Genomic DNA, 16,041 nt, shown 5'->3' on the forward strand with positions numbered 1-16,041 from the left:
CCGGTTCTGGTGCCAGAGAGATGGTTCTGCTTTTAGGCCAGATTCAGAACTACAATGACCCAAACCTGGGCCTGCAGGTGGTGCCACTTCACTGAGACCCAGGTAAATAAGGGGCGTGGCATAAATGGGCGTGGTCTGATGGGGGCGTGGCCTGACAGGGGCCTGGTCTAACAGAAAGTCAACAGATTAAATCTAGAACCACAGATCCTCTCTGGGTCGGATGTCTCACTCTGACGCCAACTGAAGTTCGCAGAACCGGACCAGTACAGCAGAACCTTTCAGACCAGCTGGATCGGGTCTCAGTGGAACTCGGACCTGCTGTCTGACAGGTCAGTCTTCATCACCATCATCATCATTATTATCAGCTCTCAAGGAGTTCTGCAGATCAGATCAGCGGGTCAGAACCACGAACAGCCTGAAGGTTCTGAAACTCCTGGACCGACACCAGAATCTGGAGTTCTGATTAGACACGGTATATACCCATACACACGCGCGCACACACACACACACACACACTCACACACACATGCACACACACACACTCACACACACATGCATACGCACACATGCACACACACACAGCAACATGACTTGGCACAGCTAGAGGAAGCTCCGCCCACATTCCTGCAACAGGTAGAACAGGTGAGGCCGCTCTGTGAAACCGTCTCAGAGGAACTGGCAATCCAGACCCAGATCAGCTGCTCTGGTGAAACGTCCTGTGTAAAGTTCTGATTCTGAAGGTTCTGAGCTAGCAGGTTCTGATCTCCCCCTCCGGATCAGAACCTAGGCTCTGTGGATCTCTGGATCATATTTTGTCTGGTTTTGATTCTGGAAACATCTCTGGACTCCTTCAGAAGTCCAGCATGTTAGACGGGGTTGTGGTTCGGTCCGGAGAGTTCTGCAGAGTGTGTCCTCACAGAGACAGAAAACCAGCTGCAGCAGTTTATTAGAGCAGAGAAGAATAGAGCAGACACACCTGGTCCACAGGTGAGCCACGGGTAGCAGTGCAGGTCCGGGGACAGACAGGTGAACCAGTGAACAGGTGAACTGCAGGTGTCTGGGAGCCTCTGAGGAGACGACAGCAAGGTAAGATCTGCTTCCGTTTCTCAGAAAAAGTTTACCTGTTCATGTGAACCACAGATCCAGAACCCAAACTGAGGGTTAGTAGAACATGGAGATGGGAGGTTCTGGGTTCTGTTGGCAAGCGGTTCTGTTGACAGGCAATTCTGACAGAAGGAGACACATTGCCCTTGCAAGAGTTAAACTGAAATCTGCTGATTAACTTTTTCGTTTAGAGAAATTGATTTAGTTTTTCCATAAATGTTAGAAGCTGATTGGCTCTAATGGACCATTGTCTCTGGGTCGGTACCACCTGAACTATACAATATGTGCTGGTACTGGTCCAGGCCTATGTGTCATACAGGAGTCCAGGTTCTGGTGATATCACAACCAACCACCAGATGACCCAGTAGAGGAGCTTCAGGTTCAGTTCAGGTTCTGGTTCGGTAATAGCTTCATGGTGGTCCAGGATGTTCTTCCATGTTGTTAGGAAACGTCTCCATGGAGACGGGATGGATCCGATCACTCAGGATCCAACTTGGTTCTCCTCATGTCTTCGCTTTATTGGTTCAGGGAAATGTCTGGCTCTTCCAGGTGTGTCTTCCTCCTGAGGAAGGACCTGGGAACAACCTTTGACCTCTCCCTGCCAGGTGTGTTTTCCTCAGGAAGGTCAGTGGTCAGCTCTGATGGGTCTCTGTGCTCTTGCTCTGCAGATGGCTCTGCCCCCTTCTCATCCGGTTCCAAAACCTCGGCTCTACTCCTCCAGCAGCTTCCCCTCCCTCCTGGACAGGTGAGCTCACCCGGAACCGACTGATCCACTGGACCGACTCGGGCCAACTCAGGCTGACTCAGACTTTGTGTTTTAGAGACCCGGCGCATGAAAACCTGCAGCTGACCTTCCCAAGAGGACAGCACCAGAGCACAGGTAAACACTCTGGTTCTGGTTCTGGTCTCACTGAAGGTCCAACAGGTTCACTACTCTAACTAGCAGGCATCTAATAACCTTTGACCTTCTGGTGTTCGTGCTTCAGCCATCTTGGAGGATTCAGAGCCTCCCTGCTCTGCTGAGTTGTGTCCGGATGTCCCTCAGGTCTCAGTTCTTGGCCCGCCGCTCTGACAGACCTGAACGCTGGTCTTTGGGTCCGGTCAGTCCGGTTAGACCCTGTGGCTCCTCTGGATCAGGAACAGATCAGGAACCTGACCAGGAACCTGAAGGTTAATCAGGAACAGATTAACCTGCCAAATTTGGGTCCTCTCGTGACAGGGGTGTCAAACTCCAGTCCTCAAGGGCCTCTGTCCTGCAACTTTTAGATGTGCCTCTGCTGCACCACACCTGAAAAGAATAATTAGGTCATTAGCAAGGCTCAGGAGAACCGATCTACACAGGGAGGAGGTAATTAAGCCATTTCATTCCACTGTTTTTTACCTGTGGCACATCTAAACACTGCAGGACAGCGGCCCTTGAGGACTGGAGTTTGACACCCCTGTCATTGTGAATGACAACCTGTGAACAACAGGTTAATCTTCAGGAACTGGATGAACAGATCCAATCTGGATCCGCTTTGGTCCGTTCACACTTCGCTTTAGTCCTCCATCTGATGTCGAACATGAAACTGTCCAACCTGCAGCATGTAAGCCTGGTCACATGACCCCACCTGGCCCATCTCCGCAGCTTTTCTGTTGATTTCAGGGTAATTTTTTAAAAATGTGGATCGCTGTGGTTTCCTCCATGTCTGATGTGTGGACAGCTATTGCTGTGACCTCGGCAGGTTGGTTCCTGCTGAGACATCATCATGACCTCATCAGAGTGTCATGGTGAGTCAGCTTGATGTAAACAGGAGTTTCCAGGTGCGATCTGATTGGTCCATCTGCCTGCGAGTCAATAGATGGACCTGATCCGTCCGGTTCTGGGAGGTTCTGTTCAGGAGCAAGAATCTTTCATCTGCAGCTTTTCCTGTCTTCTGCTGTGATGTCATCATCTGCCAGAACCAGACCGACTTTGACCCACCTGATCGGTTCTGAAGGACCACAGTTCCTCCTAAACCAGGAGCAAAACTGTTTGATCTGCAGGTTTAGTAGGAATGATCTGGGTTCCAAACCGGGACTGGAACCAGAACCCATGGCAGAACCGAACCTGGGCTCTGACATGAAAACTGCTTAGTTTTGGTTCTGATCCGGTAAGAGATTCTCTGAGCTGAATAACCGTCTTCGTTTCTCTTTCTTGAAGATAAAATCTGTGGGCCTCGCTTCTCCTTTCAGTTTGTTATTCAGAGGAGAGACTGGTCACATGACCCAGGCCGCCGAGGCCCGTCACAAGACTCAGGCTGATTGATTGTTCACCAGCAGCTGCTGACATAGACCAGCAGAACCGGTCTGACTGGCCGGCTCCAGCGATCTTTCTATGAACTAGTCTGTCCTCAGACGCTGTTCTGTTGAGCTGAGCCTGGTGCTCTGCAGCCTGAAAGGACCAGAACCAGGCCTGGAACCAGACTGAGCAGCAGAACCGTTGGCTCTCGGCTTGTTCTGAGAGGGAATCTGATCAGACATGGAATCAGACATCATGAAGTTACTAGACCCAGAAAATTCTGGTCCAAAACTTTACCAGGTCTCCATGAACTGGGTCTCCTCCACCCTGCAGACCCAGAAAGTTCTGGTGTCATCCTCCAGAACCTCTGGCCCAGTTCATCATCATGGAGTCGTTTGTTCTGGAAGCTCCATGAGGAATCATCCTGACAAACGTTGCCAGATTGTTCAGCTGGTTCTGGGACTGGTTCTGGTCCTGAATCATTAAATTAATTTCTCTCTGGTTCAGAATCACTTTGATCCGTTCAGACCAAGACCCATCTCATCAGAACCACATCAGAGCTACAAGCAGAACCAGAAGGTCTGTTCTGCACTGTGTGGTTCTGAGTGATCGGACCTCAGACCGAGCCCAAGTGGGGACCAGAACCTCCTGGTCCTCAAATACTTAAGATTCGGCTCAGTCTCTGTCCTCGCTGGTAGGTCCTGCATTTCCTGAGCGATCCACCAGGGGGTGTTAATGTCAATATCAACCTCTCAACTGATGTAACTGATGACATCACTGTCTCCCTCCCCAGATGAAGATGCTCTCCCTCTCTCCTCACCTCGTGGGTCAACGCAGGACAACTTCCCGACTCTAGACGGAATCACGGACCTCATCGCCGCCAACATCCCATCTCTGGCTGGAGTCGCTACCAGCTTCAGGGGCTCCGCCCCCTCTGCCCCTCCCCCCATAGACAGCCTAACTGACAGCATCTCCACAACCATCCCTGGGTTAACTGAGGCTGCTAGCGCTGTGGCTGCTAATGCTGAGGCTAACCTAAGGCCCGCCCCCTCTACACCTGCTGCCACCAGCTCAGACTCTCCGAGCCTAGAAACCATCATCAGCTCACTGAGTCACATCAACAGCTTGGATGAGTTTGTTAGCAGCATACCTAACCCTTCAGCCCCGCCCCTTTCACTTGAGCCACTGAACATGAACGGAGAAAGTCACACAGGTAAGCCAGCCAATCAGATTGACGATCCAAACCAATTTACCATAGACAGACCTTAGACAGTAGATGGTCTATAGATGTTCCAACCATGTTCTAGATTGGATTCATCAATCTAGAAGCTAGCTTGATGAATCCAGAGTTTTGAGCATCCATGGAGCTCAGAGTTGAGCCGCTGCTTCTTCATGGTCCTGGTGGCTGATTACAGCTGAAGGTAGAACTGGGTGGAACTCACCAGGAAGAGCTGGAGGTTGTTTCAGGGAGTGGGGAGATGACCTGCTTCCTGCTTCTGTAACCAGAGAAAGGTCTGACCATTCACCTGTTTTTAAATGACATGGGCTGAAGTTCTGGAGATGAAGTTCAGACGGTCTTGCTCTGACCCAGAAATAGGACCAGAACCCGTGACCCTAAACCCAGATCCTCTGGGTCTTAGACTGACCCAGGACAGAGAGACATCTTCCCATGGTAACACCTGCCTGTCCATGTTGTTCTGAACATGTCCAGATGTTGGGGCTCTGTCGCAGCTGGTTAAAGCATCTTTGGACCCAACCACAGGAGTCAAGTTTCTATCTATGGAGGTCGCTGGAGTTACTGCTGAGGAAGGTACTGGTACTGGTACTGGTCTCTGTTCTAGAATTTCAGGACCTGTCTGGATCCAGGTCCTTCTAAATCCACTCAAACTGATCTGAATTCAGTTGTAACCTTTGGTCCACTGATCAAAGCTCTTATAAACCCTGGTTTCCTTCTCCGGGTTCTACTGGTTCCGGTCTTACTGATCCAAGTAGTTCTGATCTGAGATCTGTGTTCTGTTTCTGTTCACCTGACCTTCCTTTCTTATTTCTGTCTGATTCTGGTCAATGGTTATGGTTCCAGTTCAGTCTCCATTCCCTCTGCCCACCAAAGAAGAAGATCCATATGTCACAGTGTTGGGTACTTGGACCAATCAGGAAGAAGCTGAATCAGAGTCGTCCAATGAGGAGGAGGATAAAGGTAGTAGCCCTGCTGCCTCTGGTTCTGATGCATCAGTGGATAAGGATCCTGGTTCTGATCCAGTTACCACCAGGTGAGGTTGTGATGATGAAGATGATGATGATGATGATGATGATGATGATGATGATTTCTCCTTCTTCTTCTAATACTGACGCTGTTCTTTCGCTGGTTACCCTCTAGAGTTTCACCCAACCAATCAGATCGCTTGAAACCGACTCGCCCGGCTCCGCCCCCTCCAAGCAGGAAGTCCAAACCAGTGAAGCAGAAGACTCCCAGGTATGTCCAGGTCCGATCTTCTCTGAAGGAACTGCTTCCTGGTTCTTCTGTTGTTCAACATTTAACTAGAGCTGATGATTAGTTGGAGCGCCTCCAGACTCTCCTATTTTTCTGATGCGTCCTGTGTCTTCAAAATAAAAGCCTTACATCTATTACAGTGCCACATTGGCAGACATGTTGTCATAGAAACCAGTCTACAATAACATCCGAGCTCAGTTTTCATAATGATACCGTATGGACGCTGAACTCCGACTTGGTAACACTAGAATCCTGTGACCAGAACACCTGTCATGCTGGCCAGGTGGCGCCAGTGAGCAGTGGAGCTAACTTGGAGTAGATTAAAGGATCACAGAGTTAAACCTGACAGACGCCCTAGTCTACTGACAGCTCTTTGCTCCACAGGGCAGCCACCATCAGGGTCTCCAGGAAGAAGGGCAGCGGCGGAGGCTCGGCCCCTCAGAGCGCTGTGGTCCGGGCCAGCTGGCTGGACGTCTGGAAGGGCTTCAGGTACCAGGATCAGAACCTCAGGGTTGTGCTTTGGGGGGATGTATAGCTGGATGGATAAATGGATGGATACCAGGTGATGATATCTTCACTCTCCATCAGACACAGCGTTCTGTGGGTGACATTGGACGGCCAGCTGATGTCCCTGCGTAAGAAACGAACAGTAAGCATTCTTGTGTTTTTACCTGTGTGTGTGTTCTCCGGTGTGTGTCGGCCAGCTGACTGACCGGGTTCTTGTTTTATGGATCAGGACCGGTTCAGTGAGGTGCTGTTCCATGTCTCCAGTATCACCAACGTGAAGTCTCAAGACAGAGGACGCTTCTCCGTCAACTTCAGGAAGAAACGCTACGACTTCATGGCTCACAGTAACGGTAGGACAGTGATGTCTGGATAGAGTCCTGTTGTCTTCCTGGGACACCTGTGACTTGCTTCCACAGAGAATCAGGTCCGGTTCATGTTAATATGATTACCTATGAACGTGCTGTCCACACGTCACAGGAGAGACAAACATAGACATGGATTCCAAGAAGGACATTGTTAAAAACTCTGTCCTGAATCAGGTTCTCATCAGTTTCAGTTTGTCCCGTCTCTTTTTGCCCCATCTCTTGTCCTCTGATATGAGCTGAAGACGTTTCTGGCTGAACTCTGTCTGCTGTTTTAGCCTTGCGTAGCTTTAGTCGTGATCCATAAGTTCTTCATATGAATTTGATGTGACTTTTGATCCCTCAAGATGTTCTGGTCCTGATGTGAAGTTTAGTGGAGCTACAGAGTGAGAACTTCTCTCTGTAGAGACCCTACAGTTTGTAGCGGACTGAGGCGGTCAGGGAGACACCAGGACAGGGATGTCAGATCAAATCATTTCCAGTTCACACCCCTGATTCATCACCCAGGACCAGACGCGTTTCTGGCAGTAGATCAGAAGATGGGAGCATTAATCCTCTGGGTTTGTTCCTCTGGTAGAACCTCGGAATCTCATCCTTATTTTCTTCTCCTTTCTTCCCCACAGAGGTTCAGGAAGGGTGGGTCACATCTCTGTTGGCGACTCGTGGCCTCCAAAGCCCCGCCCATTCTGAGCTACATGGACAGGTCACCTTGAAAGACTCCCGGAGTCGCGCCTACGCTGCTGTCTGGGGTCATGACCTTTGGATTTACCAAAACAAAGACAACTTCCAGTTGGGCATCGCCTCCTTCTCTGTGCCCCTGAACGTAGCCACGGTGAAAGAGACAGGAAAGCACTCGTTTGCCCTCATCACCCCATACAAGACCTTCAAGTACTCACCTGTCTGTCAAGTCTTCCTGTCTGCTACGCTTGGCGCTGCTGCTAACTTTGTTTCTGTGCTATAGCCTGTCCATTGACTCGTCAAAGGACCTGAAGCTCTGGGTGGATAGCCTGACCTCCACCATCCAGAGTGCTGTGTCCTGTAGCCAAGTGGCGCTACGTCTGTGGGAGAACCCCTACAACAAAGTGTGTGGTGACTGCGGAGCTGCCAATCCTGAGTGGGCGTCGATTAACCTGCTGTTGGTCATCTGCCATAACTGTGCAGGTAGGAAACGAACAACTTGTGGGAGGAGCCACTGTGGGTCTGGCTACCAAAGGTACTGCTAGAGACCAGACTGCTCTGAATGTCCATCAATGTCTGTCTGCTCTCAGCTCAGCACCGAGTTCTGGGGAACAACCTTTCCAGGGTCCGCAGCCTGAGGATGGACAACAAGACCTGGACTGAACCACTGCTACAGGTGAAGCCTGAATAATCAACATGTTGGGGAACGAAGATTATTGTTCAGATTCATACAAAACTAAGCTTTAAACACCTGGGGGTTGGTACCGTTTACTCAGGCGCAGCAGCTTCAACAGAAGACAAAGCTGGCTTTCCGAAAGTCTTGTGACACAAGGCGAGATAAGCAACTCTGGATACATCTCTAAAACTCTCCTGTAAAACTATGAAATCTCTCTCACACCTCACATGGTAGATGAAGAAATGCAGGGATATTAACTAAAAGTCACAAAATAAGCATATTTTATGGTTAATTTGATGCTGATTAGCTGGGTATGTGTTGTTTTTCATCTGAGGAGGGAATACCCTGACAATAGTCAGAGTTTATCACTGTGGAGGCTTGCCAGAACAGATTCAGACATACACATCACTAACTGTTGCTTGCTGACACATACATATACACTCAGATCAGTCACAGATTGGGGCACAAATGTAACAGCATAATTATCAGCAGCAGCAAACTGGAAATGCAACTTTGAGCAAATATGCAGGAAGAGTGAAGGTGTTAAACATCCTAAACACCGCGGGTGTAACAGCCAAGGCTGAAAACTGAAACGTACGTTTCGTTTGAGTGGTTCTGAACTGTGAAGAGGACTGATAGGTCTGAGGGTCTGAAGTAAGGAGCTCCTGTCTGGCTAAAGCTGAATAATTGGAGGTTTAAAGGTCTAAACTTCACTAGAATCACCAGAACGACTCAAAATGTCAGCAATCTGGCTGCAGTGGTTCTTGATAGCAACACGGAAACAGCAGAGAGCTTTACTCAGGAACGGGTGTCTCCAGACACTACATACATATGGTGTCCTATTGGTGCCAAAATTAAAACCAAACCACTAATACAGGTGAAGCCTGAAGGATCTATATTGGTCCTTCAGGCCAATCGTCTCAGGAGGCCATGACCATTCCAAAGCTTGGAGAAGCTGGAGTTAACTCTAGATAGGCTAGTATTAGCATTGGAGAAACTGGTGTTAGCTTTAGGTAGGCTAGCATTAGCATTTGAGAGGCTGGTGTTAGCTTTAGGTAGGCTAGCATTAGCATTTGAGAAGCTGGTGTTAGCTTTAGGTAGGCTAGCATTGGAGAAGCTGGTGTTAGCTTCAGATGGGCTAGCATTAGCCTGAGATAAGCTAATAGCTAGTATGCCTGGGCTAGCCACCCAAACCTCGTATTTTCTTCTTTAGAGAAATCTGTATAAATAAACATGGTGGCTATGCTATACCTTTAAGTGTTACCATGTTTTTTTGACAGATTTGACTATAATCCAACAAGAGTCCAAACGTAAACATCCTGAATTATACAGGCTGAAGTTGGCCTCTTAACCGATAAAGGCAGATTCCACCATATTTTCCACCATGTTGAGCATCACTCTAGTTTAAAAAGTTCAGACTCTTCAGTCAAGGAGCAGACGGTTCAAATTTTGTTAAACTGTGATTTGTGAAAGTTTAGTGAAGGCCATGTTGGATCTATGACCTGAACAAACCTGAGCGTTTCAGTCGGCTGAATCTGCCACACAGGAAGTTCTTCCTGACCTTCAACCCTTCATCCTTTCAGCTCTTTGTCGCCTATGGCAATCGACTGGCCAATCAGGTGTGGGCTCCAGCAGTGCCAGCGGCAGACCAGCTGCAGCCAGAGGCGACAGAGCAGGAGAGGGCAGCGTTTATCCAGAACAAGTACAGCAGGGGGCGCTACAGGCGAGTCCACGCTCTGACCTCCAGCCCCTCCATGATGAACCAGGTGAGAGGAGAGGCGGCCGGTTCAGAGGAAAACACATGATGATGATGATGATGATGATGATGATGATGATGATGATGATGATGATGTTTCAGAGGCTGTGCCAGGTGGTTGTCAGTGACGATGTGGAGGAAACTATGTCTCTGATCTGCTCTGGAGCCAAGGTCTCTCTCTCTCTCTCTTAGCTTAGCCCCATCCCCTCTGCACCCCATCTCACCTGAACCATCCTACCTGTGTGCAGGTGTCCTCGTCTGACCCTCAGAGCCCCTCCCCCATCCTGTTGGCTGAGAAAGCCAGCCAGGCTCTGCAGATTGAGCTGCTGCGCCTCAACGAGTACACAGGTAAATCTCACTTGACCTCACCTGGCCTCACTTGAGGTCATAGCTGAAGCCTCTAACACACCTGTGTTCTCCTGCAGAAGTCCGACCTCACCACCCTCAACCAGCGAACAGGAAGCAGGACTCCGCCCCCACAGGTGAGGCTCTACCTTTGACCCTTGGAGCAAAGACACCATGACAGCCAAGGTTAGATTCCCTCTGAACAGAAACACAAAGAACCTGAAGACAGCTGGACCAGAACTAGAACCAGAGCAAGAACCAGAAACTGGTGTAATCGGACCTCATCAGAAGTTGGCCCCAAACCATAAAGTCTTTCTGGTGTCACCCCAGGCTCAGAACCAGCTGGGTTCCAATTGGGTTCTTCCATCACAGCAGAAATGTTGCAGTACCCAACACCGCCTGCAGAGGGAGCCGTGAGTCCGTAGGAGGCTTAAGACCAGTTGCTATCAGAACCAGCTCCAGAACCTGGTGATCCAGTTCTGTTGTCCGTGCCAGTGGTTCTGATTGGACCTCCATGCTGTCTCCTTCCCCTCCCAGAACGCTCTGAGCCTGTAGTCGGCCCAGTGCAGTGTGTCCTCCAGGAGGCGCCCTGTCCCTTTAAATGATGTGCGTCTTGTTACCTGGGCAGGTGAGGAAGAGGAGGACGAAGAGCTCCACGGGAAACTGGAGGAAGATCGCTTCTTCTTCTCGTTGGAAAATAATTCTGCAGCCTGTGACGTCCTGGACCTGAGAGAAGTTCTGTCCGTTTTCCTCAAAGACGGGTAAATGCAGACCAGAATTCATATAGAAATCTAAGAATCAACCAGCCAATCAAAAGTCATCAGTAAAAATAATGCTAAAAGATTAATTAATTTCACCTGAGACAGAAATTAATAAAAATGAATTATTCCAGCTGAAGTGTGAACACAAACCTCCATCATTATGCAGCAGATTATTTTTTTTAAATCCTCACGTGCAGACATGAGAACCGAACCTGGTCCAGATGTTTCCATAGGATTGATTATTTAAAAAAAAAGAAAAGAAAAAAAAAGAAATGCTAGCCACTAAAAACATTCAAGATGGTGGTCATAGCTGTCAATGAAACTTAACTAAATTTGCCAATATTTATCACAGATGAATACTTTTTGTATCAAATCAGAAATAACTGGACACAAAAATATTTAGTGAAAATATTTTTGATTTCTCAAGATGGCCACCATGTATGTAATGAACAATGGATTAGTACTAAAATCAGCAGTAGCGCAGCACAGCTAACCAAAGTTAGCTTCACCAACCACTAATTCACAAAACAAGAATCTTAGCTCTGCTATCGCTATACCACCAAAAACAGAAAACTAGCAAAAGATTACACTAAGCTGCTAAACAAAATAATTACCAGAAGCTGACTGTAAGCTAAGCACTTAGAGACTAACAGCTACTAACGATAACCATGAAGACGCCTGTGTCAGTCTGTGTTTCATCTTCATGGCTTTACGGTTGACGCCTGAAGTGAGGCTGGATAACAGCTAGCTCCTCAGTTTCTGATTCACTTTAGAAGATTATGAACCGGATGAGCAAAGTGGAAAACAAACGATGAGGCATTTGATTGCCTCAATTGGTCTAAAAGGCTTCAAAATTGGTCTAAAAGGCTTCAAAATTACTGCCATCTTGAAAAGAAAAATGGCTGTTGAAATATGAAAAGACTTGAAGAGTTAGCATGCTGATGCTAGTCACCAGACGTAGATTTTGATAGAGAGATGCTGCAGCCTCAGGACTGATCCGTTCAGTTTTCCAATTCTGATCCCGTGACCTGTGGCTGTTTCAGGTCGAAGCCCCAGTTTGAGATGGTGACGCTGAATGATCACATGGTCTGTGCTGCCGACGACAGCGACTCGCTGCAGAATCACCTGGTGCACATCCTGAAGGTAGAAACCTGCTGCTGCTGCCACTGCTGCCCCTGCAGCTGCTGCCGAGGCAGACACACTGACCTCTGCCCTGCCTTCAGGTCATTCTACCAGGAGGAGTGTCCTACGCCGAGGTGGGCGGGGCCTCAGCCGTCAGCAAGGTACGCATGGTGGATGTGAGCGGGGCTTCCACTCAGTCTGACGCCTGGCTGCTGCTGTGGGATGAAGGAGTCAGCCTCCACCCGGTGGAGAGAGCCGGGCAGCACAGCCTGAGCTTCCCACTGAGCATGCTCAGTCCCACAGGTAGAGTCGTACTGGCTGACCCCAAAATATTCACCCCCTAAAAATATTTACAGCCCTAAATATTCACACCCTTAGGAAATTAATGTATATCGTCATTCCTGTTCTTTCTAGAGAACACACCTGTCCTCCTTTGCTCCCCATCAGGTTGAGTTGATGTTAAATTTTTTCCATTTGGATCTCTTTCCTCTTTCAGAGACAGTTTTGCATGAAGACACCGTAACCTTGGTAACAGCAGAAAGGTGAGTCTTTCACACGCCTTCAGTCCAGTCCAAAAGTATTCATACGGAGAGCAGCTCTTCCCCAGTTGTGATTGGCTGAGCCTGGACAGCTGTTCTCCCATCAGGACCGTGTCGTTACGCTTTGAGGAGCAACTCAGCAGTGAGACCTGGTTCCAGCACCTGAAGAGCGCTCTAGCCAATCAGCATGCAGCTTCTGAGGGGCCACCGCCAGCCAATCAGAACCCAGCTGGGTTGGGTCAGAACGTGGTGACCGACGGCGCCGTGAAAGGTTCTGTTTCCCCGGCCATCCAGCGCTGCATCTCACACATCACCACCTATGGTGAGTCTGGGTCAGAAGTCCACTCCCTGTTGTCAGGAAGCTGTGGCAACAGGAAGTGGACCAGAGAGCTGCCGTGTCAGAACCTGGTTCTGAATTATCCAAGTGAAGGTTCTGATCCAGCTGTAGAATCTGAAGCAGAACCAATAGGGTCCATGTCCAGATCAGTGGCCCAAGTCTGATTCTGATGGACCGGGTCGGTCCAATTGATGGACCAGAACCAGTTGGGTACCAAAACCTCCTGACTGACCTGATTGCCTACAGCAGAACCAGAACCGCTGTTGATCTAAACTGGGCTAAACTGTATTAGAGTGTTTCCATGGAAACCTGAGTGGGCGGAGCATACCTGTGTGCAGGGCTGAAGGTGGAGGGCCTGTACCGGCGCTGTGGCCTGGCGCTGAAGGTCAAAGAGCTGGTGAAGGCCCTGATGACATCACCAAACTCTGCCCCCTTGGAGGCTGATGAGCAGGGTGTCCTGGACGTTGGCTCCGCCCTCAAGCAGGTCATCCGGGACCAGCATAGCCTGGTGCCGCAGGCGGAGCTGCAGCAGTGGCAGAAGGCAGCAGGTACGGCCCCCTCCACCCTACAGGTGAAGCGTCTTCACCTGCAGCCACCAGTCTAACCAGTTATTGTCTCCCAGTGATTCCAGAGGAGCGCAGTAGGTTCAAAGAGTACCGACGGTTGCTACAGCAACTACCCCCTGACAACAGAGCCACCCTGAACGTGATGTTTGGACACCTTTACATGTAACCGAGCCGAACCCTGACATGATTACCTGCCTGACGTCAACTTGCTCACTAGCTCCTCCCACTCTGTCCAGGGTCCAGGTGTTCTCTCTGGACAACAAGATGTCGGCCCACAACCTGGCCGTGGTTCTGGCACCCTCCATGTTCCACGTCATGAGCCAGGACATGATCGCACTCACCAGGGAGTTCATCATTCACCACACGTTGCTGTTCCTGGTGAGCGCTGCCACCGCACTGTCTGAGACTCACCTGAGAATACACACCTCTGATACACACCTGAAATACATCACAGAATACTCATCTGATACTCATCTGTTAACTAACTATTACCTGTTAGCTACCGGAAATGTAATCGTTAGCCGACTGTAAACTAACTGTTAGCCATCAGATAGCTAGCTGTGTTTAACAGAACCAGAACTGAAAGCAGTCGGAACACTGTTAGCGGCTTTGAGCGGGACTAGCTCTGGGATTGACTCTGGTACTAGTTCTGGGATTAGCTCTGGGACTAGCTTTGGGATTGGCTCTGGTACTAGTTCTGGGATTAGCTCTGGGACTAGCTCTGGGATTGGCTCTGGTACTAGTTCTGGGATTAGCTCTGGGACTAGCTCTGGGATTGGCTCTGGTACTAGTTCTGGGATTAGCTCTGGGACTAGCTTTGGGATTGACTCTGGTACTAGCTCTGCTCTGGGATTGGTTCTGGATCTGAAGCTTTTCTTTTGAGTGACCCGGTTTAAAACCAGTTTTCCATTATTATTTTTAACAGTCCTTTGGTAAGCTAGCTGTACCGTCGCACTTTGAGCTGACATCACGGCAAATAAGCGGTCGTTTACATGAGCGCCTGCGGACCACCAACGATCCGGGGACCACAGTTTGAGAATAATAACCTGACATAAATCTGACCACTAGATGGCAGTAACGCGAATCCTTTGTGTCGAGGAATGGTCCAGGCGTGTTGAGTAAACCTGAGCTCTTATTGGCTGTTGCTGGTGGATGTGAGGCTGAAGGTGATGCTCATGGTTCTGATACAATCTGTGTGCAGACTCTGGACCGGAAGGATGAAGACAAAGCAGAGAAGGAAGATGAAGAGGAGCAGATCACCATCCTGTGATGAAGTTTCTCTGATTTTAATGCCTGAATATTTCCTGATCATCAGAATCTTTTTTAAATCATGACCTGTTTCTGACTTCTGGGTGTTGGTTCTGATCCAATCTCGTGTAATCCTACTGAATCAAACAATAAAAGCCTTGTGTCTACTGTGGCGCCCCCTGTTGGGCGGCTCTGTGTCTTTACTGCTGTCTGAAACATCCTCATGGAGATGGCTCACAGAACCGCTGTGGACTTCAGAAGAGTCCACAGCGGACTACTCACTGGACTTCAGAAGAGCATCAGTACCGTTTCCCCATGGTCTGGTACATGAACCGGGTTGATACTGGAACCTCTGGACTTCCTTCAGTATCAGGCTCACCTGACGGAGGGGGAGTCCTTAAGATGCTGGTCGTCTGCCTTTGAGGACAGAGTCCATGTCCACCATGATGGCCTCTTGCTGACCTGCGGCCTTCATGGTGGCCATCTTTAATCTGCTGGAGGTGATCTGGAGGATTTTCTGAGTTTATGAATGTTTGTCAGCTTCTTGTTTCGTCCTCAGAAAGTCATTTCATTCATTAAGGGTTTTAGATCACTCAGCCTCTGTCCTCTTCACTGCAGAATAACTAGTTACATTTACTCAGTTACTTCAGTAACTTGTGAAGATAATGTTTATTCAGGAGTAGCTGGGTTACACAGTACTTTAACTTTAATGTAATATCATGACTGGAGTTGGATCTCTGGATCCTCCACCTTTGGTGATGTGTTTCTGCCAGCAGGTGGAGCTCTGAGTTCCAAGTCACTTTCTCAAGTTAACATGTCACCTCTAACCTGTTAACTTGAGTAACATGTTAGGTAAATTTAGGTATTATCAACAATTTGTTATACTGTTTTATATGTTCTTACCTTATGTACTCTTATTTGTTTAGTCATATCTTTTAAGAAATGTTTCTGTGTTGTTAATCACTCTGATTTCCTTTCTCAGAGGGCCTCTCTGAAGAAGAGCAGAGACAGCAGCTCTTCACATAAAGCCCTGCTTTTGACCTCTTAGATAGCTATAAAACCATCGACGTGAAGATTCACAACTTGTCCTGTTTGATCCTGGGTCAGGAACTGGATAAGCTAGTGTTAGATAGATTGTGTTGTTAGTTAGCGATAATCTTGGCGCTGTGACTGTGTGATGAAGTGTCTTTCCCCCTCCCTTTAGAGTTACAGCGCTCTCTGTGATCAGGGATCCTAAAGACAGTAAAAAGAGAGAAGCAGGCAAATGTGCTTCAGAGCAGCAGGAGATT

The 16,041-nt window shown here is 48.8% G+C and overlaps 1 protein-coding gene across 3 annotated transcripts; it reads left to right on the forward strand.

The window, feature by feature from the left end:
- Positions 1–200: 200 nt before the first annotated feature.
- Positions 201–14,922, forward strand: LOC106948557 (arf-GAP with Rho-GAP domain, ANK repeat and PH domain-containing protein 1). Of its 3 annotated transcripts, none has more exons than XM_015034311.1 (26): positions 201–329; positions 1,773–1,849; positions 1,926–1,984; positions 4,158–4,577; positions 5,076–5,174; positions 5,445–5,634; positions 5,742–5,837; positions 6,240–6,344; positions 6,444–6,504; positions 6,592–6,712; positions 7,348–7,612; positions 7,686–7,885; positions 7,993–8,078; positions 9,662–9,844; positions 9,937–10,005; positions 10,083–10,182; positions 10,260–10,316; positions 10,808–10,940; positions 11,984–12,083; positions 12,164–12,365; positions 12,559–12,604; positions 12,709–12,923; positions 13,277–13,486; positions 13,561–13,666; positions 13,741–13,882; positions 14,706–14,922. In XM_015034311.1, the coding sequence occupies exons 2-26, from the start codon at positions 1,773–1,775 to the stop codon at positions 14,772–14,774; spliced, it is 3,411 nt and encodes a 1,136-aa protein (XP_014889797.1). In that variant the 5' UTR covers positions 201–329; the 3' UTR covers positions 14,775–14,922. The 3 variants fall into 3 exon arrangements, with proteins under 3 accessions (XP_014889797.1, XP_014889796.1, XP_014889795.1); XM_015034310.1 differs by lacking the exon at positions 201–329 and adding an exon at positions 336–472; XM_015034309.1 differs by lacking the exon at positions 201–329 and adding an exon at positions 631–1,086.
- Positions 14,923–16,041: the final 1,119 nt, after the last annotated feature.

The sequence above is a fragment of the Poecilia latipinna genome, unplaced genomic scaffold (assembly GCF_001443285.1).
Source record: "Poecilia latipinna isolate Pla-1442-1.1 unplaced genomic scaffold, P_latipinna-1.0 Scaffold294, whole genome shotgun sequence".
Classification (NCBI taxonomy): Eukaryota; Metazoa; Chordata; class Actinopteri; order Cyprinodontiformes; family Poeciliidae; genus Poecilia; species Poecilia latipinna.

What these genes read in the sequence shown, in the direction of transcription:
- LOC106948557 (XM_015034311.1), top strand. Translation starts at nt 1,773, where the DNA reads ATGGCTCTGCCCCCTTCTCATCCGGTTCCAAAACCTCGGCTCTACTCC. An exon ending in GCCCCTCCATGATGAACCAG is followed by an intron (nt 9,845 to 9,936) that starts GTGAGAGGAGAG and finishes ATGATGTTTCAG; the next exon opens with AGGCTGTGCCAGGTGGTTGT. An exon ending in GCAGGACTCCGCCCCCACAG is followed by an intron (nt 10,317 to 10,807) that starts GTGAGGCTCTAC and finishes TTACCTGGGCAG; the next exon opens with GTGAGGAAGAGGAGGACGAA.